Raw genomic sequence first — 26,376 nt, forward strand, 5'->3', positions numbered from 1 at the left:
CCTAGGTGGGAGCTATGCTGTAATCTCTTTCTAACAGTAGTTTCTCTCCCTCCCTTCTCCCTTCCCCTCCTGCAGACATGCCTGGAGTTGGAGCGATACCTTCAGACTGAACCACGGAAGATCTCTGAGACCTTTGGTGAGGATTTGGACTGCTTCCTTCATGCCTCCTCAGGCTCAGATGCAGAGGACAATATCCGACGACTGGATCCCATCCTTCTACCAGTGGAGACAAGTACGTGTGACAAAAGTGCCAACATGGACATTATCCTCTCACGGGACAAGCTGCTGTCTGAGACATGCCTCAGCTTGCAGTCTACCAGCTCTTCCACAGAAGGCTACACAGCTGTCAACCAGGCCCAACTCAATGCAGTAACCTCATTAACGCCCCCTTCCTCTCCGGAGCTCAGCCGCCACCTTGTAAAAACCTCACAGACTCTCTCATCGGTGGATGGCACGGTGACGTTGAAACTGGTGGCCAAGAAAACTTCACTCAGCTCCGTGAAAGTGGGTGTAGCAACAGCAACCGCGGGGACGATAAAAAGCGGGCAAAGTGACAGTGAACAAGGAGGTACAGGGGCAGACGCATCCCCAGAAAACAAGAAGAGGGTTCATCGCTGTCAATTTAATGGGTGCCGGAAGGTTTATACAAAGAGCTCCCACTTAAAGGCTCACCAGAGGACTCATACAGGTACTTACGTAGGATGCTTCTCTCATCTTGTCCTCCGCCACCTAACTGTAACCATCTCCTTTTATTCTCATTTAGAAAAGAAAAAAAAAAATCTCTTCTGAAAGTCCGAGCTTCTGTCTATGAAACAGGGCTGTGGAAAAATATGGTAGGCCAGCAAATGTACCCATTATTCAACAGAACAGAGTTCACTGTCTACCATTAACCTGTTGGGTTTTCGTACGTCTTGTGGGGCTTGATGCAAAGTAATTTTAGAATATCTAAGCGATGTGGATGTATCATGCATGTTAAAACTGTGGGCATGCCAGTTTGGGTTTTCGGCACTCATTTCCCCAAGACAACTTTTAAAATGTTAATTTTAGTCAAGTGTTAATTGCTTCAAATAGAAAATAGCGTGGGTAGGTTTTTGTTGCCTTTTGTATAGGGGAAAGATAAAAATGTATTTCAGATCTGAGATATGTGGTTTAGGAGTAATGTGTGCATGAGGGAGCATGTGTGTACATCCAGACGTGTAGGTACTGAGATGCACGTACCCTTGAGATACTTACGATCTTGGACTTCTCTGGTGATAAAATGCAGTGAGAACAAATGAAAGAATGACACGGAGTCTGAAAGGAATAGTGCAGGTAGAGAAGGAGTAGGAAGTATGGAAAGATGTCAGGCTGTTGTTTTGGGTAGTATTTACTCATGTTGCATGTAAGCTCTGCTGTATAAGCTTCTTGAAGCATACCGAATTGGCTTAGGTTGGGCTGTTCAGGATCCCCGCTCTCCTGTCATTTCTTCGTAGTCCCCAATAGCTTTTCAGTTGGTATTCATTGGCAGTAATAGCCGTGCAGTTTGTGTGCGTTGCTGCTTTGTTCTAAGCTTCACATGTGATGAGAGATGATAAATTCCCATTAGCACTGTCTTATCATGTGATTATTCTTGTTTCCAGAAGGATTGCTGTAATCAGTTTTCTCAATTTTACTGTAAAATGTGTGGTCTCTTACGATAACTGTACATTTAATTCATGATCTTATCATGCAGGCAGATTCCTAGAAGCGAGGTTGTTCTTGCAAGGTAGAAAATAACACGCTGGACCAGCGCAGTAAATCAAACAAATATGTGGGTTGTTAAGAGCGCTGCATCCATCAAATACTAGGCAGCCCTGTAAAAGTTACACAGTCTGAAGTATAAATCATATTAAGACATAAAAGGCATTGGTTTTGATCTTTTTATATGGGCTTTCTAGTGCTTTTACTGGGAATAGCCACCTTACCAGGAGTGACCTCACTTGTGATCCAGTGATTTGAAAGCCAGTTAAAGTAGTGCAGTCATTTTAAAATCTGCAACAACATGGTCAGGAGGCTTCTTGCAGTGCTGCCGTGAGGCTGGCCCCCTCCAGGGCTGTCCGGGGGACATCCCAGCCAAGGCCTTCCAGCAGGTGACAGGGCTCCCATGAAGGCACAAATACAGAGCATGAGAGTCGTTGACGCAGTGGTCTTACCTGTTCGGATGTGACCCCTGCATTTCTCCTCGAGCTGGAAGTGGTGGGTCTTACACGGCTTTTCCTGATGTTAGCCAGGGGCATGACACAATCACCTAGGAAGGGTGAACCTGTGGAGTTTTTCTGGCTTTTTCACCCGGTAGGTGGGGATGTGGACCAGGAGTCCTGAGAGAACTTGCAAATCCCACTACTCTTTCAATACTGCTACACTTTGGAGTCAAAACATTGCAACATTTTGCATGCTTTTGAACACAGCCTTAGGTCTGGTTGAATTTTGGAATCTTGAGGTGAAAACCTTTCCCCTCAGTAACATCAATGTGTGAAACCTTATGTTTTACTGTTAATATGTGATGAGAAACATTTCTCCCTGGCCCTGTGATACTTTGTTGAATAGCCTTAGACTGTACCTAGTGCCATTGATGTGTATGTGTCTGCCCATCCACAGCAGTGCTCAACAGGGTGAGAAAGACAAGTCCACCTTTGCTGGCAGATGGGGAAGACCTGTATCAGGCAGCTGCAGCTGCCTAGGTGCATTGCCCGCACCTCCTGCTCCCAGCACATTACCTACCGGGTTCAGCTACCCCTCTGATCTTGCCAGTTAAATTGTCAGTGGTTTCACCAGCCCCTAAACTATTTACTAGTGTATGGGAGTGTTCCTGTTTCCGTCCACCAAGTCCTCAGCAGATAGCTTCGGTTGTTAGGAAGACAAAAGATAAGAACGAATACAAACCTGGATGAGGAGCTGTCCTGTCTCTGCAGCAATATAACCACCTTGCACCTGACCATGTCCTAGCTGTGCACAGCTGTGTAGAAAGCATGTTTGCATTTTGCGATGAGGACTGGATGTAGCCTTGTTGTTAAAATACATCTTTGGTGCAGAACCTGGAGCAGGTAGGCACCTGGCTCCCATTTATCTCTGTAGAAAGCAGATTGTGTAAACAGCTTTGAATATTTACATCCTGGGAGCGGTCTGAGTGAATCGTGGGGAGGGGTGTGATGGGCTTACCTAACTAGCTTAGTTGAGTCCGAAGCACAGAGTCATTCAGAGCTCTTCATCCTGTTTAAGTGCTCTGTTCCATTAAAAAACACTGACCACTGGATGCCTTAAATCAGAGCTGGTACAATCAAGACATTAAATCTGTTCATGCTGACCTCTGCAGTGGGGTTTCCCTGGTAGAAGAGAGGGACAGAGCGGAATAGCTATGGAAATTTGGGGCTGAATTATAAATGGCAGGGCTGCATCCCTTCCCATGCACACCTTCAGGGCTAGGGGCAAGGACCCTTTTCCTCCATTGGTGCTTTGTTTTTTTGACGCCTGAGCTGAGTGTGCTGTGGGTTGCAAATGCATCCAGCAGTGCCAATGGATAGTAGCCACTTGGCTTAGTCAGCGACTGAGCCAGAGGGTCTGAAATGATTGTGAGATATTTTCCTTTGGCTGGTAGTTTGTTAGTATGTCATGCAAGAGCAGTCTGCCAGCGTGGGCTCTGTGTAGAAAGGTGTGAGTGCCCTGACAGACACAGAGCTCTCAGTGTGGGGTTCGCAGGCAGGGAGGCAGATGCAGGCTGGTCACCCAGCTTGCACGTGCGAAGTCCGCTTGCTGGATCAAAGGGATTTACTGCAGTGCATGAAAACAAGAAAACCATGGGCTGGGGAGCTGGCGGGTGCAAGGCGGCGGAAGGAGGTTGCATTCCTTTTGTTCGTATGTAAGACTGACCAGACAGATGCTGGCTGGTGTTCTTCGCTGCTGCATGATGAGCCAGGCTGGGCTGGAGGCAATACAGACTGACAGCAGCTTTTTAGACTGGAGATTATCTTCTCTTAGCACTTCACTTTGCTGGGTAGCCCAGAGAGACTCAGATCCCACCTTGCCCTTGGTGCATCCCCGTCCCCCACATTATTTTCCTGCATCTCATTCACAAGAGAATGAGGACAGCGTTTTAAGGCCCACCAGTGGTTGAACTGGTTATGAAACCACCTTCTGGATGACCTTTGGAGAGGGAAAAACAATCATCTGTGTGGGAGAGAATTTAATCAGGAAGGGAAAGGGAAAAACATTGTCTGGATGGAAAGGGAAATGAAAGTATTTGACTGAGCTCAAAGTAAGCTGGAGCATCTAAAGCGAAGGGTGTGTAAAGTTGCCAAGAGCAGTGGTGGGACTGACTGTCAGAGGGCAGTAAAGAAGCCACTCAGGGGAGAAATAGCAGCTGGGCCTGTAAACAGGAGGAAGAGGTGAGCTGTAGGTTTGGAAAGACCGTGCTGCCAATGTGAGGATGAGGTAAAAACATCTAAAGAAGGAGCCACCAGGACTGGCACGGTAATCCAACCTTAGCACATTCTCTCACAGTTATTCATGGAGCAGACATCAGTGCAAAACAATGACATTTTGTATCTTTTGCGAGACAGAAATTTTCCTCCAGCCTTCACACATGCATGGAGGTGGATTGCCAATGTAATGGAGAATGAAGAGGGAAGGCATTTGAATGAGCCAAAATCCATGTATAGTCATCAGTACTTCCTAAATTAGAAAACAGGATATTGCTGGCAAGTGTCTGGATAAGTCTAAGGGTGGGCTGGCCTGTGACCTGTGGAAAGATTAGTCATGGGGCATGGCTGTGTCTCCCAGATCAAAGACCTCTGGAGGAGATTTCTACCTCCTGACAAAACCATTCACATCAGCCTTCCTTGCAGTATAGGGGAGGGCATGCTTGGCATGGGCAGCTTTCTGGCCAGAGGTAAGCATCACATATAAACTGACCAGGAAATCCTGAAGGTTCAGATAGTGATAACAAATGACCTATAGAGGGTTCTGCTGGGGTTTGCATTTTATGAGTTCTTTTCTTCATCCATCTAAAACCAGGATCTGATACAACCTAAGCTCAAGCCTGAGAAACAGCAGGACGGCACCTCACATCTTTGGGTTTCTAAAGTCTAAACAAGTGGGAAATACCCATGTAAATTGATGTTACGAATCTACATGTGATCTTAAGATAGCACATATTTAAGTGGAGTTTATTTCACAGTCAGGGCATCTTGTTTTAAATTACATAGTTCTTTGATCCAAAGTGCTGGGTGAGAGTAACTAAAACAAACAAATCCACCCTGCAGAAAAACAAATCACTACATTTGCAAGAAAAAGATGAGAGACACAAGAGATTAGAAAGAGCATTAATGAACAGGAAGGGTTTTGAGATGGAATTTAAAACAACAGAGAGGAGCATTCCCAAAGTGTTGGAGATAGAAGAGGCAATGTCCAGAATTTGGAAATGATTGGAAAATACCAAACTGAGGAGAGTAAGCTGGATGATAGATAAATAATAATAATAATAATAAAAAGGAATAGTAGAAAAAATAAAGACTATCTGTGTCAGTGATACCACATGAATGTGAAGCTACGTTGCTTTATTGTATTAGTGTGATAGCACCTGTGAACAGAAAGTCAATGAAGAGAAAGAAAAATCAAATAGCCAAGCACAGTACCAATTCTGCAGGATGCAAGATTTTGTATAACGACTTAGGGGAAAGAATTTGGGAGAACAGTATAGATACCGTAAGAGAAATGACAGCCAAAACCCAAGATTTTTTGTACAGAGACCCATGGCTTCATAGCAAGTCCCCAGTGTGCAGGGCTGCAGGCCAGCAAGGAGACACAGAAGGACGTAGAGGATGCTGAAGCTCCCACGGCAGCAGCTATAGCAATGGGTGGATTTGCCACTGGAAACAAGAACAAGGGAATTGAGGGAGGAGGGGGGTGTGAGGAAGACCTTCATTCCAGGCTGGATTTGTTTTGGGGTACAGTTGCGTTGCTAAATTGGAAAGATACGTTTTGTTGTGGGTGGGGCTGGGATTTTTTGAAATTTTATGGGTAAAAGCATAACAAGAGTTTATCAAAGCTGATTAAAATAAGCCCAGCCTGATCATGAGCTCTTTAAAATTGTCTGGTTTTGAAGCCTTTTAGCCATTTTGCAAGTTTGGAGGGGAGTGTTGTGATTTCAATGTGGAGGACCAGAGCCTCACTTCATTATTACAGCAAGAGCTTAGGCTGAGGAAATAAGCTTCGTGAACCTCCCAGGTGGCAGGAGGACAGGCCCTGCCAAAAGCAGCCTCTGCCATTTAAAACACCAGTTTTAAATGTGGTGTTCATCCATTGCTTAGTTGCCAATACCTGAATTCTCAGTCCCATGTTTCTGCTCCACCATTTGCCAAATCAGTAGCACAGGACAGTCTTACTGTTTGGGTTTGAAAATGTAAATAGGTATTGTTTGTTTGTTTGTTTGCCATGTGAGATGAGTTTTGGCACAAGGGAAACCTACAAAGTGATGTTTGCTGTCTGTTCAGCAGCTGCAGGAGGGAGAGTGCAGGCACCTCTAAGTGTTGTGGCAGGCTGCCTCAGTAAGGCATGGAGGAGCCACCTCTGGTTTGTCATCTGGTGTTTTCTTTATACCCGTCCACCCCTGAGCCCCCATAAGTTACCTGGCAAGGGGGAAAATGATGGGGGCCACAGAGAAAGACTCGAATTAAAACCCTTCAACTTGTCTTCTGCCAGTTTCCCTTTGTGTTGCTGCTGTCCCATGTTGGATCCAACTGGCAGGTTGATGGCAAGAAGCTGTGATTTTCTTGTCCATTTTTTGAAAGCACTGGCACTTCTGAAATATTTGAGGTCACACCAGGCCTGACAGAGATGTGTGCTCAGATACGCTGTTTTAGGCTAAGGTGGGCTTGCTGGATGGGGTGGGTCTGAGCAGACTGGGAGAGCTGAAGTGCTCTGTGAAGGAAAAGCCAAGAGTGCTACCTCTCCTCTCAAAAGCAGGTGCTGGGTCAGGCTCTTCCTAAGCAGTGTGGGCATCTGAGTCTGGGTCACACCTGGGTGAGCAGGCAGCAGCCTGGATGGGCCGCTCCTAATCCAGAGCCTACCTTTCACACCCCATGCAGACACGGTCCCACACACCTACATACTACCAGCAGCAACTTGCAAGCAGGAGCAGATGAACTGCAAGGCTTCGTGGAAGCAGACCTAAATACAGCAGAGGCATCCATGCTTCTGTCAAGGGCAGCAGGGTCCCGAATAAAACCGCCTATGTCATGGTGCCCACTGTATCGTACAGACCACCTGTGGGTAGGAGTTCAGCCAGGCCTGCATTAGCACTAGGAATAATGGCTGAAAAAAATTACTTAAAGATAGCTAAAGGGCAAGCTTATGATGCAGAGAATGCAGGGTAGATTTAATGAACGAAATTGTCGCTTTTGAGAAAGTGTATTTGTGTCTTCAGAAAACTTCTAACACCGCTCTCAAAAGCCAGTTGGTTACCACATGTCAAGTGTTGAATGGTGATGTGCTGCAGTAGAATGAAATGAATGAAAGACAGGGATGTCAAGTGAGGGCAGTTTCAAAGACGACTGCAGCCATTTCAGAAAGGGGAGGACGAAATACTGCGTGGGACTTGCTTTATCAACAGGTCTCTGAGAGTGACCAAAACCTTTGTGTCACTGCAGAACCAAAATCTTTCCATTGGTCAGCTTTATACCTGATCAGAAGGTTTAAAAGAATTAAAACCTTTAAAACATTGCAGGCCAGTTTGCAATCCCACAGTCTCCATTTGCAGATAGGCACCCAAATGCTGTGGTAGGCAGATTTGCTCCTAAAGATGTCTGGCCTTCAAAACCCAAGACTGAAAACTGGGGCTGCAAAAGCTGAACACTGAAAAAACATTTGCAGGCGTGTTACCTGAGGTAACGATGACAAGCATGTGTTTCGAGATAAAAGCTGATCCCCAGCTGAGTTCTGAAAGAAAGGTGTCCTCACTGTATGGCAGTGCACATTCAGAGGCTTAGCAGGGATTTATTCCTTCCTCCCGTTACGTCTGGACTCTTACCACTGACAGAGAGAACTTAACAGATTACTTAGACAATTTCGCAATGTCATTCTAGTTTTTTATGATGACCATAAGCGATCATTAGTGCACTAGAAGCTTGTATTAGTTCTTGGAAATGGATGTTACAAAAATACAGGCATGCACATCTGCACGTACTTGTGTTCAATATGTAACTGCAGGGAAATGTATTATGGTTAATTTTGCATAAACTTCCATTTGGGTGGTGTCTTGTTGGTCACCTGTAACTTTGCAAAGCTTTTCCTTCTTCAGAGTGAATTTTTCCACGTTTGATCTTTTTCCAGAGTGATTACTGTTTGTTATTTTAGAAGTTGGAGGAAAAATACTTGTGTTTTAGGAGAATGTGGCATGCGTGTTTGGGAGGGGCCGGGAAAAAAGTGCTGCCTTCAGTGTTACAAGTTTACCTAAAAACTTGGCCTATGTAATGGAAAATAGTTTTTGAGTAGGAGACTTCTATCTCTGAATTTCTCGGTAAAAATTAACTTGAACGGACTAAGCTATAGTCTGTTGTAAACTGACTTTCATATGTGTGGCACAGGTGACAGAATTTTATTATTAATTCTGTGCAAACTCCACAGAACCCTGAAAGTGATTCTTTTCCTGGACTTGCTTTGGCTTTGAATATGTGTTGGGAAATGTGTTTCATCCAAAAAACCTCTTTATTTTTTAAAATTTCTCCCTGAAGATGCAGGGTCACCCAGCAACGTAATGTCATAATACATTTGTGTCCTTTTGTAGTTACACTCATCTGGCAGCATGAATGACCTGGGTGGTTTCCAGCCGGGTGCTTATACCTCCCTTAGAGCTAAGGATGGATAATCGTATGTGCCTTTTTCAAAATCCCGATGAGGAAACTTCCTAGCCAGTAAAATTAATTGTCTTTACTCGCTGCCTTGTGCTCTAGAGACCAGGCTGCTTGGTTCACCAAGGTTTGCCCAGCAGTGTTGCCAAGAGCTTTTTACAGAGCCCTGCTCAGCGTGAAGCAAGGAGCTCCTGCTCTGCTGAGCACAGCCTGCCGCCTCCAGCCCCAGGACGGGGAGAAAGCAACGGGAAGGATGGGATCTCCCTCAGAAACATCACATGCCCGCCACCGTGTACGTAGCCCTGCCCTGACACCAGGGCAGCCTTCACTGGGAGAGCTTGCCACTGTATTTTAAGCCCCAGCACATGATTTCCCATCCGCCTCCACTCCCAAATCCATTCCAATATCTGAATGAATGAAAGCATCCTGGGTCTTCCGTCCTTCTTTTTGTTGTTGACAAAACTGGAAAACAGAGAGGAATGTATGTTATCTTCCCTTTGTGTTTTGTCCTTGTGCTGTCTCTGCCAGTCTGCATCATTGTTTTTTTTTTTTTGTAATCTTTTTCTGATTTTTCAGTGGCAAAAGGGAGAAAATAAAGTGATATGTAAATGGTGAAAAACATCCACACTGTAATACTTTGAATAAGCAAAGCCCCACATTCATTAACAAAAACATAAAGCAAAACCATTTTAAATGTTAGCATTTGGAAAAGGGGATGTCTGTTCTTCTTAATTATTTTTTTGTTGTTGGTTCTCGTCTGTGATACATATGTCTTATATTTTGCCTGGAGTATTTGCCTTTATATTTTGCCTGGAATTTCTCAAAAACTCTTGGCTTAAAGTGCAGGTGTCCAAAGAGCACATCTTTGATACGCTGCTCCGGATTATGTAAATATGCGCCACGTCCCATAAAGGGCTGTCTTCATTGTTCACCCTGTGGGATATCTTATAAAAACAAAGGCAAAAAATATATCTTGGGGTCCTAGAAAAATCTGACCCAGTGAACTGCTGAATTTTTTTCCTTTTTCATCTGTTCCTTCGTTTGCTGCTACCTTGCCTTGCATCTTTGAGCTCACAGAGCTCCACTGAATCTGAAACTAAAAGCCCTTATTAGAGGAGATTTTTTTTAAAGTTCTTGCTGCTCCTCTGGGGACTGAAGTAATGGCAGCTTGAAGCAGTGGAGAATGTGTAATTAGGGCAAACAGCAATGCCTTGCATGATGGGGAGAAGCAGGAGGAGAGGAGGGGAAGCGTGCAACAGCCCGGCATGCACAGGCTGTTACTAGGAGACCCCGGCACTAAATGCATGAGATGCAGGGTGCTAATGGGCCAGCCCGCCTGGGTACCAACCCACCCTGCTGCACAGCTGCTTCTGCCCCCCTGTTGCCAAGCAACTCCATCCTTATTTTTGGGGGCTTTTTCTTTTTATTTTACCACCCTGCCTCCCCCCCCCCCCCCCCCTTATTCTGAAGGCTTAATTGGGTAGTTCTGCTGCCGGTGTTGCTGCTGGGTGCCCGCCTGGGCCTGCTGCTCTGCTGCTGTCCCCAAGGCCTGGGGCTGGGAGAGGGTATGCTAGTAATTAATGGCGCAGAAGCACAGATTAGGTGCCCAGGCTGGCGCTGGTGTCTGTCCCCTGGCCCTGCTCCTTGCCATCCAGGAGCTTCCTTCTGAGAGGAGTTGCAGAGAAGGGGTTGGAAAAGGGAGCAGCGTTTCTAAGGCTTTATCATTCTCGACAGTAGTCTTGCACAGACCTAGGGGGATAAAGCATGGCGTTCCTCCCCACTTCAGTGCTCAATATGTATGGCAGTGGGTATTTGTTAAATGTGTCCTCTTAAGTAGAGTAGGAAATGGAAAATTTCCATTTCTTTGCATGTTGCTACATGCTTTGCTTTTCTCTGCTTTTCAGCTAGGCAAGTGGGCTTTGTGGATGTATGTTAGGGGTGTGTGTGTGTAAGATGTAAGATAATGCTGCAAAAATTAATTTCTTTTTGTGTCCTGAACGGCTACATGCTGAAGACTGCTGCTGGCTTGGTAGACAAGCTTTGGCAAGGCCCTTAGGGACTAATCTGGAGCTTTGAGGTTTGTAGAAAGACTGATTGGACACTGGGTCTGGTTCTTAACCTCTTCTCCCCCATCTCTAATATAGACATGATCAGAGCCATCTCTGTATAAGGCCACTGCTGACCTTTTTGGATGAAAGGAGCTGTATTTGTACATTGTTCATGGAAATGTACTGCTTTTACACTTGATCATCCCTGCCCGTCTAAAAATAGGTACAACCTTCCCACATTGTGTATTTCACAATCCTGTCACATTCCTCTTCTGCCCTGTACTGTCTCCTGCCAGCTTTTCTCTTGTGCTTTGTCACCCTTTCAAAGGCTTTTCCATCTTTCCAGCAGGTGGCAAAACTGTGAATAAAATACCTTTTTTTTCTTTTTTCTCTTTTTGGGTAGAAAGCGTTGGTGAGCCACTTAAGCACTGACCACTGCCCTCCCTTGCATTCCTTTGTAATAATAAAAATAATAATTAGGCTTTCTATTCGCCAACAAAAATCAATTAGGAGTATACTGAGGAATGATAGGCTCAGAAAACTATCTGAAATTGATTTTTGTAATTAGTTTTACTGGTTGATGGGTTGCGTGCACATACGCTTAGATGTTAGCATTGATCTCCAGAGGATGTGTGTATTAAATATCCTGTTCGTTCTTTTTGCTGAAAAAACGAACTTATTAATCTTAAAAAGAGGGTGATGGTGTTGTGCGCTGAGCTGTAGCCGCTCCCTAGCTTTTCTGTAACCTCACCAGCAGAGCAGCTGCCCGAGCCATGTGATGGTAACTTGCTGAATCTAGTGTGAAAGTGAGGATATTTAACAAGCAGCAGATCTTGGGCTGCTCCTCTTCTGTGCCTCATGTTTGACGAAGCGTGTGTATGTAATGAGGGAGGACAGGCATGGGTGTTAAGGAGGCCTGTCCGGTTAGATGTCATTTTTTCAGGAGTCCTTAAAACCCGATGTTCTTCTACAACATGCTTCTATTAAATATCACATCACTCTTTCCATAGGAAGAGAGGAGTGACCAGTAACATTTTCTGTTGTGCCATGTGCTGCGTGCTGATGTTCGACTAATTGAAAGAATTATGGCTCGGCTTCATTGGTATGCTGTGTATATAGCTTGTAAAGCTCCCAGGGACCCTTGGAGATGGAGAGTGCTACATAAATATAAAATATTGTTAATGTGATGTTCCACATTAGGTGTCCCATTGTGCTGTGGCAGACTTCCGTAATAAACTGCAAAGCAAATACGAATGCCTGCCTGGCATTCCTCTGCAAGGTGATCTGGGAGCCTGCTTCTCACCAAAAACCTCACCGGCTCCTAGCATTTTTGTACAACTTCTGGCTGCACCGACAACATCCTCATGGGCACCAGCATCTGAAGGATGCCTTGGGTCATCCCACAGTGACACCACTGCTCACTGCGACGTCATGGTGCCAGTTACCAGACTGGGAACAGCAAGTCCCAAAAGGATTTCTCAGAAAAGGTGGTGAGGAAAGTTATTAAAACACTCTCTCAAAAAGCCGGTGGCACTATTTGAGTCTTCACACATTTCTTTGCACAGCTCAGGCCCCCAGAGCTTCCTCATAGGAGAAATCCAGGCAAGAAAACTTGCATTTCATTCCTTTTTCAGTTGTAATTTGCTGTTTGTCTGGTTCTCCAGAAACACCAATTTTGGAGCAAGCACAGCTAAAGCTGTCTTTCAATGCATATTTTTAGACATTGAGGCTTTTAAAACTAGTTTCATTTTGAATAGTTTTTAAATCACATATTTTAAAAAGGAAGGAAATTATTTATGTTTCTTTCATAAAACATTTTTTTGGGGGATCCTGAAACTATACGTGACCAATTCACAGCGAATTAGAACACATGGTGATTTTTAAGGGGGTGTTTCTGTTGTTTTCTTAAAGACACTTGCATGCTAGTTTCTTGTAGTTATGCAACATGATATTAAGGAGCTCTTAAAACGTAGTACAACAAATGTCTTATTTGAATGTCCTTCAAAATGTGCGTACAGGCCGGATTGGGGGTTTTCCCCTCAGTTTATTTAAGCATTTTTAGCTAAATCAGTCATACTGACAACAGAAGTCGCATTACTGCACCACGTTTTAGCACAGAGAGGTATCAGCAAGGGTTTTGACAGTGATTCTCCTCTGAAGTTCATTGGAGGACTAGGGGCTAAAACTACTTGATTATTTTACTAAGTGCACTGTAATCAATGTATGTTTGTGGTGTGTTATTTAAGATGGGGTGCAGCAGAGGGGTAAGGAAAAAGATACAGGTGGATTGGATAGTCATAATATCTTTGTTTACTTTTAATTCTGTAAAGATACGGGGTGAAATTGAAGCCTTAATGGGCATTTTCCCAATTACTTTGATGGAGCCAGGATTTCAACCCACAGCATTGCCAACTCTGTGATCTTATCGTTGCACATCCCAAAATCTGGAGGGTTTCCTTCTTACAGTCCCTGCTCTTGAAATCCAGGGAATAGCGAGCAAACTCCTTTCCCTGTATTTCATAATGAGTATTTCTAGCCTGCAGGGTTGCAAAGAGAAGTTTAAAATCATGGCCCTAGGTTAGCTACAAAGCAGAAGGCAAATCTCTAAACATTGTTGTTTTCTCCTTTAAAATCTCATTATTTCTATGGGACACTGGACTCGTGACCTTTTAATCTTTGGGGTTGGCAATAAATAATGCAGACATAAAAGCTATAATATGCCCAGCATCCATCGTGTGCTGTAGTTTTGTGATCATGACAGTGTCCTCAGCTGATCTTGGTTATGTGCCTCTGTGTCCTGCAAGCTAGTCTTTCTACTAATCACTCTTGTCGAAGCGGTCACTGTGAGATGCCTGTAGCAAACGCTGCCTTACTCTTTGTACAAAAGAAATATTCCCTGGACCTAGAGGGTATCTGTGTGTGGGATGTAGATGGCAAGGACAGGGGGTCTCTGGATTTTGAGAAGAGACAGCGTCCCTGCTGCTGTGTTTTGTGAGGGAGTATTTATTGTGAAGGCTTGTATAGGGTTTACAATCCAAGTATGTGTTGGAGAGAAAACCTGATGTTCTCTGTTTTGTGCCTGGAGAGCAAAGATAACAGCTGCTTGCAGCTGAGCTGCCTGCTTCGCTTCCTGTACCATCAAAAGAGAGAAATTCACCTCTGATTCTATTCTGGCTGGGGTCTGATGTGTCACACAGCACATGCCTTTGCCTCTCCATTAACTTGAAAAGAGCCATAGGTGGCTTTTTCAGATGATGGCTTTCGATATCTAAAGTTGCATGAGATGAAACTCGCCAAGGCTGCCCGAGGCTGGGAAATGGAGGGAGAAGTCCCAAGGACCAGTGCGGTGTCTCCATCACAGAACCAGCTCAGCTCTATCAATCACATTTTGCCCGGAACCTGCTGTGTGTTTACCATGGTAGTACTGCTGGGATTGTGTGCTTGGCTCTTCCATATTTTCAAATTATAAATTGTTGGCCTTCAAGAGAAAGCTATAGCAATAATTTGTTTATTTTTGTAACTAGATGCCTAATATTTAGAGTCTTGCATTTGACTTAGTCACCAAAGGAATAGTGACCTGATTTAAGGGCTGCCAAAGTCTGATGTTTTTTTGTTATGACTCATAAATTCTAACTTCACTATTGCATATTTCCCATAAATCTGCAAAGGTCTTTGTCTTCCAGTTACCAGATTGGACCAGTCTGGCTGAATTAAAGAGGATGGAGGGCCAGACTGTACTGAAGTGTGCTTTGGAGGTACTTTAGAAGCAGAGCTAGGTTGTGTGAGGTGCCATAAACAGAAGTAGAACAGAGAGCCTATTCGCTAAGCATCCCAGTCTCAGGGTATGAAAATACGCACGAGGAAGATGAGAAGATTAAAATGAGCTATGGACAGCAGGACAGAGCCACAATGAAAAGAGGCTGCTTCACGGAAGTACGCAGTAATGATGGACTGAAACCCTAAATCGTACCTAAAGGGCTGATAATGTTTTTGTACCACTAACCTGTCTGATGATAAGGTCCTTCTAGATCAGTAGGTTTCAGCACAGTGCACTGTGGGCTTGCCGACATGCGCAGGCTGCTTCTTGGGATCCTCAGCAGGCAACTAACACAACACAACACAACTGTGTCTGTGTGAGTGTTTTCAGGTGATCAAGCATCCCCTTCTGAGGTGAGCATTCCGGCTGCCCCATTCACTGTGCTTTGGTTCAGCCTGGCCAGAGTGCAAACTGGGTTTGGGATGGCCTGTCCCAGGAGGTGCTCTGCAAGTGCACAGCTGGCACAGTTCACTTACGGATGGGTTCAGGCCATAGGACCAGGCAGTGCTAGCCAGAAATAACACCCTGCAGACGTACGCAGTGTGGATGTTGGGTCCTGCATACCCACTGTTTCACTCTACAGCTTGTCTTTACTGTGCTGCACAGCTGTCTGATGCACATGTTGCTCCAGGAAACTGGAAAGTGGTCAGTAAGCTTGAAATCACTAAGTAGCAGTCTCTACCTCCCAGGGAAAAAATGAGAAAAAGCTGAAATCCACTGTTCTGGGTTGGTTCTAGAAGATTTGTCATAAGGAAATGGTGCGTTGTTTTAATGCTAGTGCTTATCTCAGAGAATTGCATAATTCACTGCTTGAATGTATGTCTGCATTACTGGCTGCCTGCCCTTCCCAGGTGTGTTTGTGGATGTGTGAAAGCTGAACCAGCCCCGCAGTGTGGAGCATGTTCTGAACTGAAACAGCTGAGTATTTAACAGCTGCATATCTGGGTATCGGCTTCTTTTCAGATGTGCATTGGCTGCTCTGTTCAGTGCATTTGTATAAATGTGGATTTGTGGATTTGTTTAAGCACCGCACAGATCCTTGTGTTGAGTAAAGGTGACTTAAGGAATAGAAGCTCCTTCTTGGGAGTGGCTCACAGGCATGAGTTTTAAGCGCAGTTATTAATTTTGAGGAATTAGAGCCTGAAAAGTCAGTGTGGCACAGTTCCGTGATGTTCCTATTTTTATTGGATTTTGAAGCTTATAATTAATTTGTTAAAAAGGGGGAGATCCTGGCCCTGTAAAAGTGAGTGGGAGTATTGCCATTGCTTTCAGTAGAGGAGGATTTCACCATCGATCCTTTTATTCTTGCTAATCCTCTGCAACAACGTAAGAGCAGCCTGGCACATGGAAAGGGTCCTTCCCATTCCTTCTCCCTGCCATTGCCAGTAGTGAGGTAGGAGGACCCTCCCCCACTTCTCCATTCCCATCCTTCCTACATATGTGCACCTTGGCAAGATACACTTGCATTTCATCTTCTGGTAAGGTGGAAGCAGCCATTAAAGAAGCAGATTGTTCTTAGACTGCACGTGCAGAGATGCGAAGGTCTCTCTCTCTTCCTGCCCTCTCGTGGTTTTGAGTTGCTGCAGGAGGGCAGGATATCTAACCTCTTTGAGGTCTCTGGGTCAAGGAGCCAGCTGACATGGCTTTAAAGGTCACTGTGCTCCTTTGCATTTATCTTGTGCTATGCAGAGCACTGTATGCCAGCATGCTGTCTGGAGCACAAAGAGGTACTGTCTGACATTTCGTGGAATGGGGCTTGGGTCACAGAGGAGAAGCATGTGAAAACAAAACTCAGCTCAGGGCTGTGCAAGGCCAGACCAGGAACACTTGAGAGAGGAGCCCCTGCAGCAAGTAACTGAGATACGTGGCATCCCTGTCCTTGGCATTTCTGTCTTTCATAACTTATATATAGCACTGTACATTTTCAAAGCTCTTGATAAATGCTAACAAGCCAAACTCAGCTTCAGTCCTAATAGTTTCACAGAAAGCCCCGGATGTTTTTCCTTCACCCTTCTGCTCTGTAGGCGACAGTATCCTTCAGAGTGGCTGTACCTGCCAGATCTGGCTGAGCAGTCATCTGTGTTTGCAGTGTGTAGCAAACTTGTGCTGCGAGGCGTTTTGTCTGCCTTGCTGTCTCCACTCTAAGGTAGGCACTAGAGAGCGTCAGAGAACTGAGGAAACTGAATTACCATCGAGGCTTGTTTACTGACAGCTTTTAAAAATAATGCATGAACTGTTCAGACAAAGCCAGTGCACCATCACAGACATGACCAGAGCTGGGGAAATCCCTTTTCCCTGGGAAGGGAAGAGCGGTTGCAGTGTGCCAGGTAGGATGTCAAGTACTGGGTGGGGGGGAGAGCACTGCAGTTATCTGGGGCCAGCACTGGTGACAGTGTTTGAATTACGGTTGAGTAACCAGCCAGAAACAAGACGCCAGCACTTTGCTCACTAACAAGAAGTTTCTTGCTCTGCCCCCTCCCGCCCCTGCCCCGCGAAGAAATCCTATTAAAAGAACAAAAGGCAAGTCAGCAGAGATGACCAGGCAGGCACAATCTAAGTGGGGTAGTGTTATTGCTGGCTCAGTCCATTGTCCTGTTGGGCATTTTCCCATGGTGGACTGTGGCACACAACAGAGACATCCAGGCTGGCCTTTCTGCACTCAGGGACTGAGGGACAAATGGATATTTTGGTGAAGTCTTGCTGGCTGCTCCCCCCCCCTTCATTGCTTCACCCCAATGAATCCTTTAATTGAGCTACTGAGCCAAAGAAACTTCTCAGAGGCCAGCAAAATAGCTCAATTCCAGTTAACGTCTCAGCCCACTCTGTTGTTCTCCCTGGGGCGGATGACCACTGTGCAGCAGAGCTGCCTATGCAATAAGTCCACAGAAACTCACCAGAGAACAGTTTTTTTTCCATGTATTTTGCTGCAGTTCTCTTGCCCTTTTCACTTTTCTTGCTCTTTTGGCCTCTCCAGTTTGTCACCTTGAAATACATAGGTCTCCCATAATCAGATCTCACTCCTTTACTTGCTGAATAGGCATGCTAAATATAGAAATCTGCATTTCTGCACTGAGAAATTGGTCTGCTGTGGCCAAGTGATTGTTTCACGTGACTCCATAGAGAGGTCATACAGACTGCAACTTCACTTTGGTCAGTGGTGGGTTTTTTAAGATCACGTTCTTAGCAATTGTAAGAACAAATAAATAAGTAATAATCCCTTCTCTGTTTGTAACTCCCAGCTTAGAAGCTTGGTAGTGAAACTGATTTCTTGACTGCATTTTATTTCAACTTCTTCCTCTCCCAATGCATCTATACGGTGCTGACTGCATGGGGAATAGTGACGTGGAGTTTATATAGGAATAGATGCACTGGAGCATTTGTTCTGGGGGGAGGTTATAAATTTGCATGCACACAAATGCATGTACACAGAATAAGAGAAGGGGAGGCATGAGACCTTGGAATTCTTCATCAGAAGGTGTTAATGACTCCACAGATGTTACACCATAGCAAACTTTGCTTTGCAGAGACTGGTTTGCGTTAGAAGACAGGCAGATATGAACAGAGCAGACCAGAATCTCTCCTGTCTTATCACTATACTGTTTCACTGCCTTCAGTGGTACAGTTAATATTTTGGGGCAGAAGAACAACTGATAAAGGTGTAGTGCAAAAAGCCTGAAGGAACACCTGATTTAAAGAAGAAAACATTTCTCTTCTTGCACTCGCTGTCCTGACGCATGATTCCTTTGAACCAAGGAACAGTTTCTGTTGCCCAAAGCAACTAAAGAAGGTGCAATCCTAGGGAGTAGCGGGCATGAAAGCTTGAGGTGAATGGATATGAGTCTGGCCATACAAGGGGTAAATGGCACCTGAGGTAATGCATGTGATGCAGTGGTGGTGGCCACTCTGGAGTGGTGCACACCTGCAGTGTGTTCAGGTGTTAGTACAGCCACTCACAGGTACCACAGTAATTCATCTGGCAAGGGTAGAGTGAGCTGTAAAGCTGACTGAAAATCAGGCTCCAGCCACACAGCAGCACAGGCATTTGGGAACATTCTGAGGGCTTCTTTGAAGAGTAATTGACTGGTTTTGTTAGAAATGGGAAATAAGGTTGTGCAAGAATTTTAGCAGCAGTAAAATTTGGGCTGGATGCATCCTCAGTACAATGCATCACAAGCCCTAAGTTTTTTTTCCATCCCACACTGGCCATGAATTGTTTGATGGGCTAACCTGCCCGAGTGGGACAGAGACAAGGTGGGAGGACACAGGGCTTGCAAGTTGAGTGCTCCATAATCCTGCTGCCACGCTGACTGTTCTCTCCTCCCCTCTGCAGGTGAGAAGCCTTACAAGTGCTCGTGGGAAGGGTGCGAGTGGCGTTTTGCACGGAGCGACGAGCTCACAAGGCATTACAGAAAGCACACGGGTGCAAAGCCCTTTAAATGCAACCATTGTGACAGGTAATGCAGCCTTCTAACACGGTGTTCAAGCAAGATGTGGACTTTGTGAGCGGCATGGAGCCACCAGCTCCTTGAGACAAGAGACCTGGCTTCTAGCACAGGGGGCCCTTCTGGCCTCCTGACCCACTGCCTCAATCCCCAAGCCAAGGAGGGACCCTTCACTCTGCCCATGTCCTCTCTGCCTCGGTGGCCAGGCAGGCTGGCAGAGGGGGAATACTTCCTAAGCAGCCTAAGGTGTTTCCAGCCCACAGCACAAAGATGTGGGACCAGGCGTTAAGTCTCACTGAAGCCTGCCAGTGTCTGTTGTGGGCACAAGATTCAGTCCATAGGGCAGCTCTGTTAATGTTGTTAAAGCAGAGAAGACATCCAGAGGGTCCTAGACCACTTCAGTGATGGATCTCTCAACAAAGCATCTCCACAGCTTTCCGTCTGCTGGTCCTATGAGCCTGCTGCCCGCAAAAAGGCAGAGCTCCTGCTGTTTGCTCTGCTTCATGGACTACCCCAAGCACTACTGCTGGCTGCCTGAATTTTGGCAGAGTGGGCCTCACAAATACATGGGTGTACAAACAGCGGGGATGGGGAGTGTGTGTGGCTGTTGTGCCACAGGTGCCCCAAACCTATACGAAACCTCTAGGAAAAAAGCACTTAATTTCTATATATGATCTGATCATTGTCTTCTCTTACCACTGAGTCCAGGGCTCTGTGGTTCCCCAGATGTAACAGGAGAATCAAAAAAAGACAGAAAAGGGCATAATTTTCAAAAGCACAAGAGTGATATAAACACATTTACAATTCAAGTTCATGGGGTTGTTTTGTGTAGGATCAGTGATCTCTGCACATTCCTGCTAATTAGTGAATCTTTTCCTACAGTTTTAAATCTGACCCTTGACGTCTGTTTGACATGGGAAATACTCTGAACCTTCATTCTCTGTGGGGCCAGATTTGAAAGCCTGATAGGTGCCCAGAGTCAGGGTTCCTGAAGAGCCTGTCATGCAGCAGTCCTCTGGGAACTCAGAAATGAGGGGCCAGTTTTGCCTGGTGGTGCTGAGCATCCAGCCGCTCCCAGCGTGAGACGTGGTTGCTGCTGCTCACTACCAATTCCTTTTTGCAGTCCTCACGCTTTAGCTGCTTGAATGAACAATGAGCTCGTCTGAAAAATCTGGTCATCCTTGCTTGGTGCTGAGTGGTTTTGAAAGCTGGGTTCTTTGAATTTAGAAACAAAACCAAAAGAACCTCCCCCTCCTCATCTCCAATCCCAATTGATAACAAATTAGGGTGGAGCAAAAGCAATTACCCCTATAATGACTCTTGACAGCACTGACAGGATCGAACAATGAGCACTTCTCCCCCTCACACCCTTCCAGTTGGAGATTGGCAGTGCCCTGGGTGAAACCTGGATCCACTATTGAGTAATCAAATAATGTGCTTGCATCTGAACATGTTATCCAGCTAATCCTATTTATATATATTTTTTAAAGAGGCTTAAGAAAATTACCCATCTTTTTAATGCAGCACTAAGGTTCTCTGCTCTGATAAGGAAACGTTTTGTAATACAATAAAGGCTCTAGGAAGCCTCTGGGTACACCAGACCAGCAGAGAACATGCGTGGAGAGAGGATGTGTGGGACATAAACAAGGGACCCCATCCCTTTATGGGAAGGAAATTTGATCATTTTCACATCCTGCCTTTCCAAGAGCTTCATCTCCTTAAGTGCTTTTCTGCCCTTGTCTCCCCTCTTCCCATCCCCCTTCCCCCATGGAGGACTTCCTTTTGGATTATCTTTTGTTTTATCCCTGGATTATCTTTTGTTTGCTCAGAATGAGGGGCAGGATAAACCAAGTAGGGACCTCTGGAGTTCTGCTTGTGTATCAGCATCTCTGTGAAGGAGAACAGTTACGTCCTCTGTAAATGTAAGGCATTGCTTTTCCTCTTCTTTCCTCTGAAGAGGATCCTGCCCCCCCTGCCCACCACCTGCCCACCACCCCTACACAGCTCCAGGTTTCTGTGTCAGGACAGACAATATTTTTAGCAGAGATCTAAAGAAAGAGCATTTTCAGCTCCCCAGTCTCTTTCAGCCCTTTAAGTATTCATTCTTCTCCCTCTACATACTATCCCTTCCTACCTAGTTGTTTTTTTTTTCTTTGACAGCCAACTCAGTCACTGCAGTCAAGAGATATGTTCCTGCAGTCATCTAATGCATTTTCTGCTCTTCAGCTGAATCTGTAGATGAAGAAAACATATTTATTAGTAAGTTAAAAGTGCTGGAGATTGTGCAGTGTTGAACTCCATGCACATACCATCTGTCTGTGGTGGTAGGAGACAGATTTGTCTTTACTTTCCTAGTCAGTTGTTGCAAGCTGGTGGAGTGATACTGCCTGTTCTTTTGGCCCATTCTGCCATATCACTATTTTTCCTTCTTTTCTCATTCACAAATCTCTCTACTACCACCTATTGCAGGTATCACCTCAAGCAAGCACTGAAACATGTGCCTAAATCTGTCCTTAACTATTTAGGCAGACTTTCAATGTTAAAGACACCCCTTCCTGAGCCAAGGTTCCCAGCTGGAGAATAGTTTCTCCCTAATTGAACTGCTACCCTTTATTGTACCCACCATTATTGACAGGAGCTGTGGTCACTCCCTCAGACATCCTGGCTTGCTAAACTTTAAGGAGCCTTTTGGAGCTCTTAACAACACTGACACAGCACAAAACATGTGCCTGTTGTTCAGAGGCTATAACTTGGCAATCAGAGCATGAAAGTGGTGATTCACGTAGCAAAGAAGGGGAATCTTGTGTGCACAGTCTGGCTGCAATTCTCTTCCTAGGCTGTTTTCAGATGTGTTTGTGTCTCTGACCTTCTGGCTGACATCAAAAGGTTATTCATATCCTCTGTGTACAGGTCAATTTTAAAACAACAGAGATAAGATGTGATTCTCTTCTGCTGTCCCAGCCCTATCCCAACACCGTGCAGCCCACAGATCACATTGTTAGTTATAGCTGGCAAACTACCACTGTTGAGAAGCACCATATGTACTGCAAATGGTGTGTGGTTTGGTGGCAGCAGGGGAGAAAGCAGAATCAGCTAAAGTGGTGTGGAACGCAGTGTACAAGTCCCTAGTGCCTTCAGACACCAGGGATATGCTGGTTATTAGCATTCCTCAGAATTTTGCTCTTCAGAAACACAGACTAGGGTTACGTTCCTCACACGGTGCGAGCCCTCAGCACTCCGAGGGGTAGAGGATGACAGGGTAGTGGCACTTGCTTGTTCTGCATAAATGTGTTTAGGAGACAGCAGCATAGTGCCAGACTGTTGGAGTATATATTCCTCTGTGTGTGTGTGTGTGTGCATGTGCATGCACACGTGGTTTCCTTTTTGAAAGCAAGCTAACAGCATATTTAGCTGGAATGAACACATCCCACAGTGGAGAACCCACAGCTGGTAAGAAAGATGGCTGAGCAATAGTTTCTCTTCTCATTGTAGTTGCCTTCCCTCTTACTCCTGCAGAGGCTTCAGTGCCAAGCAATACCTTGTTGCTAAGGAGATAGAGCAAAAAGAGAAAAGAAGGCATCGTGTTTGGGAGCAAGAAATTTATGTATCACGCAACACTGTATGACTTTCAGAATTAGGGTATCTTTTCGAGCATAAACTGTCCTTTCTAAGAAGAGCTGGACTCGGGGTGGGACGATGGGGAAGATTGAGATGGGCCCATGTACAATATTCAGAGCTGATCTGGAACTGGAAGAGGTGTAGAGCCAGCAGTGTGGAGCAAGGTCTTGTCTCACAGGCAGGACTGGAGACCAGCAAGCTGCTATTTCTTAATTTGGGAAGAAAGGAATTTCCCCTGACAGTTTATCCTGTGAAGCCTCCTCCACTGCTGCCTGTAGTTGTACAAGGGAAAAAAAACCGTGTCCACTAATCAATAGCTTTTTTTGACAGCAGGATTTAGCTGCAAAATTTTGTAGGGACTGTTTTACTGTTGAAAATAAATGTCCACATCCACCAGCCTTACCAAAAGGTAGAACTAACCAAATTGGTCAGCAGAATGTGGAGAATTAGTATTGTCCCATTTTATTAGCTGTAAACTAGCAAATATGGTATCATTTTATTAGCTATAAAAATATTCCAGGGCTGAAAAATACACTAGAAGCTAATACGGTGGTTTCTGGTGTGAAACAATGTATTGAATCAATGTTTTTAACTGAACTTGCTGTGCTGTGACTCAGCATACTTTTTCCTGGGTTGCATCTATACTAGAGACAATTGGAGAGGAAAAGCCATGCTTGGGTGGTGGTCTTATGACTAGTCCTAGACTGAAGTGCCAGCTGGTGCATGTCTTTTTGGCAGCCACTCAAGCTGTTGTTTTGTTTTGGCAGCCCTTGTAGCCCGAGCATGCTGCTTTCTCAGTTTAGACTGAGGAGAGAGATGTTGGTCCAAGGGTGTATTTTGGCACCTTAGGGCTAGAAAATTCTAGCTGTGCTGAGCCTGCTGTGTTGAAAGCCAAGTGCCCATTGTCAGATTCTTGTCTGTCTCACTGTGCTTCATGTAGGAGCTTGGAGGAATGCAGCATCCATCCTATTTTCAAGTCTTTCTTTTGAATTTTTGCCACTCTGAAGGTATTGACCCCCCTTGTAAGCTGCTACGAATCAGTAGAGGACAGCTGATAGAGCACAGCTATGCTCATCCACAGAAGATGACTGTCTACCTTTTCTTGCAAAACTTGCCTTTTTATGAGTTTCCTTTGTCTTAAAAATGAACCTCTTGATCACTGATCTCTGCGTGTAGATGCAGGTAGATTGCCCATGATGGGGAATAATGCCAGCAGGACAGAAAAGATCCCCTAACTATTTAAAATCTCTTCATTTTTATAGTGCTTCTCTTTCTTAGCCTTTCTCTGCTTAGGGTGTTTATCCTCTGGGTGTTTGCCTTTAGGTTGAGTGTTCTTTTTTTTAATCTTTGAGTTTTGGCTTTTTTTTGCTGAGTAGTAGTTTAATTTGTTCTTTTACCTTCTTTCTGAAAAATATGAAATACTCAGCTACTGCTTTTTTGGAAATACATTCAGTTCCCATGTATGAGCTATCCAGATTCTCACAATAAGCCATTTGGATATTCTTCAGACCAGTATCCGTGGCTCTTTTATATTCTAAATCTGTGGGGCAGTGAAAAGACATTCCAGACAACTCAGTTTTGGAAGTAGCTTTTCCTGATGCCCTCGAAGCCTACAAAAGCAGTTTATTCAAAAGCCACAGATATGTGGGGTTTGTGTGATATTTATAATAGATTTTTTTGCTGTTAGTGAAAATAAATAAGCCAGTGTCTTGTGGCTTAGGGTGGAAAGAAGGCAAGCCAAGATTTGCAGGGAACTTGGAAACCTCCCATATTATAGTGCTCAAGTTGAAGTATCTAGTAGAAGTTTAATTTCTGAGAGTGTCTGAGTCCTGCCGCTCTGACAGTCAGGCTCCGTTTTAGGGCTTTGGGGTAGGCAGCCAGAACCACTGCCCACTTGTCCTGCGGTTTGCTCTCTGGTGCCACACGTATGTTTAATGACACTGTGATAGTGGATTTGAAATGGGTTGGTGCTTTCAATCCCATTTCTAATGGGTATGAAGTTGAAAAAATATTCTTGCTTATTGGCAGTCTTGATAAAATGGGGTATATATTGAATGACAGGGAAGGAAGGCACTCGTTCTCCTGAGAACTTACTCCCCTGATCACTCTGACAATATCTTGGTGTGAAGTGCCTGAATTTGGGCTGCTGTGAGTGCTGCTGTGAGCGCCCTGCAGCACATCTACTACAAGGCAGCTGTTCTAGAATAGTAATTCCTGACTGACTCTTTGTGGTGTTGCTCTTCTCCTGGAGTAAGTCTGGTTTGTTCTGATTATCTTAACCCACTTCCCAAGTGGATTAAGTCATTTCAGAAGAAGGCAGTCATAAGCCTTTAGAGAGGGAGTTAATCAAGAATAGATACTTCATTTCAAATTCATGCCCTACCTTATTCTCAATTAACTTCATGTTTAGACCAGCCCTTAAACTCAACTAGTTCTCTAGGGTTGCCACTCTAAGTCCATCTCATCAGCATCCATCTACATGTTCAGAATATCAAAACATTAAGTTTCCTTATGAGATGGAGAAAAATGGCTTTGTGGATAAAGAACAGAAGCTGAAAGCTTAATTCCTGGCATATTTTTTTTTCTGGTTTTACCACACTTGTTGTGTCATTTACAATTTCTTTGCCTTCTCTGTCTCTCAGTCTTCACTCTTACAAAATAGGGATAATACCTCATCTTCTCTCAACATCCTTCAGGGAGATAGCATTCATGAACATCCACATATTACCACCCAGATTCCCAGCAGAGAGAAAGGGAAAGATGTGTGGGCTGATGGATTGTCATCTCCAAATTCTGAACCAGCTTTCATAGAATCATAGAATCATTTAGGTTGGAAAAGAGTTTCAAGATCATAGAGTCCAACTGTAAACTTAACACTGCCAAGTCCACCACTAAACCATGTCCCTAAGCACCACTTCTCCACATCTTTAAATACCTCCAGGGACAGTAACTCAAGCACTTCCCTGGGCAGCCTTTTACAATGACTGACAACCCTTTCAGTGAAGAAATTTTTCCTAATATCCAATTTAAGCCTGCCCTGGTGCAACTTGAGGCTGTTTCCCCTTGTCCTATTGCATGTTACTTGGGAGAAGAGACTGACCCCACCTGCCTACAGCCTCCTGTCAGGTAGCTGTAGAGAGCATGAAGGTCCCCCTGAGTCTTCTCTTCTCCAGACTGAACAATCCCAGTTCCCTCAGCCGCTCCTCATAACACTTGCCCTCCAGACCCTTCCCCAGCTCCATTGCCCTTCTCTGGACACGCTCAGCACCCCTACACCCCTCTTGTAGTGAGGGGCCCAAAAATGAACACGGCATTCGAGGTGCAGCCTCACTAGTGCCAGGTACAGGGGGACAATCACTGCCCTGGCCCTGCTGGCCATGCTATTTCCAATACGAGCCAAGATGCTGTTGGCCTCCCTTATCTAGGGAGTTTTACAGAAAACAACAGAGACTTTTAAGAGCAGTAAGTATTTGGCTCAATGAAGTTGCATTGTTTTTCATTTTTGTATTTCAATAGCATATTGGACTGTAATTACACTAAAGTGCATCTGACATAAGCAAAAATGACATCTTTTTTTCCAATATACTTTT

General features: G+C 44.9%; 1 protein-coding gene across 7 annotated transcripts in view; it reads left to right on the top strand.

Annotated features, from left to right (window-relative positions):
- The window catches only part of KLF7 (KLF transcription factor 7), a 114,687-nt gene that overhangs the window by 30,656 nt on the left and 57,655 nt on the right, over positions 1–26,376 (top strand). For 6 of the 7 annotated variants that reach the window (XR_013930163.1, XR_013930164.1, XR_013930165.1 and 3 more), the window contains 2 exons: positions 76–688; positions 19,057–19,180. Coding sequence is in view for 4 of the 7 variants with exons in the window: in XM_080400216.1 (XP_080256342.1) it covers positions 76–688; positions 19,057–19,180 (737 nt within the window). In the remaining 3 variants the exon portion in view is untranslated. The remainder of the gene's footprint in view (positions 1–75; positions 689–19,056; positions 19,181–26,376) is intronic. The other variant, XM_080400218.1, reaches the window with a different exon arrangement.

This window comes from Falco punctatus (genome assembly GCF_963210335.1).
Source record: "Falco punctatus genome assembly, chromosome: 8".
In the NCBI taxonomy this organism is placed as follows: domain Eukaryota; kingdom Metazoa; phylum Chordata; class Aves; order Falconiformes; family Falconidae; genus Falco; species Falco punctatus.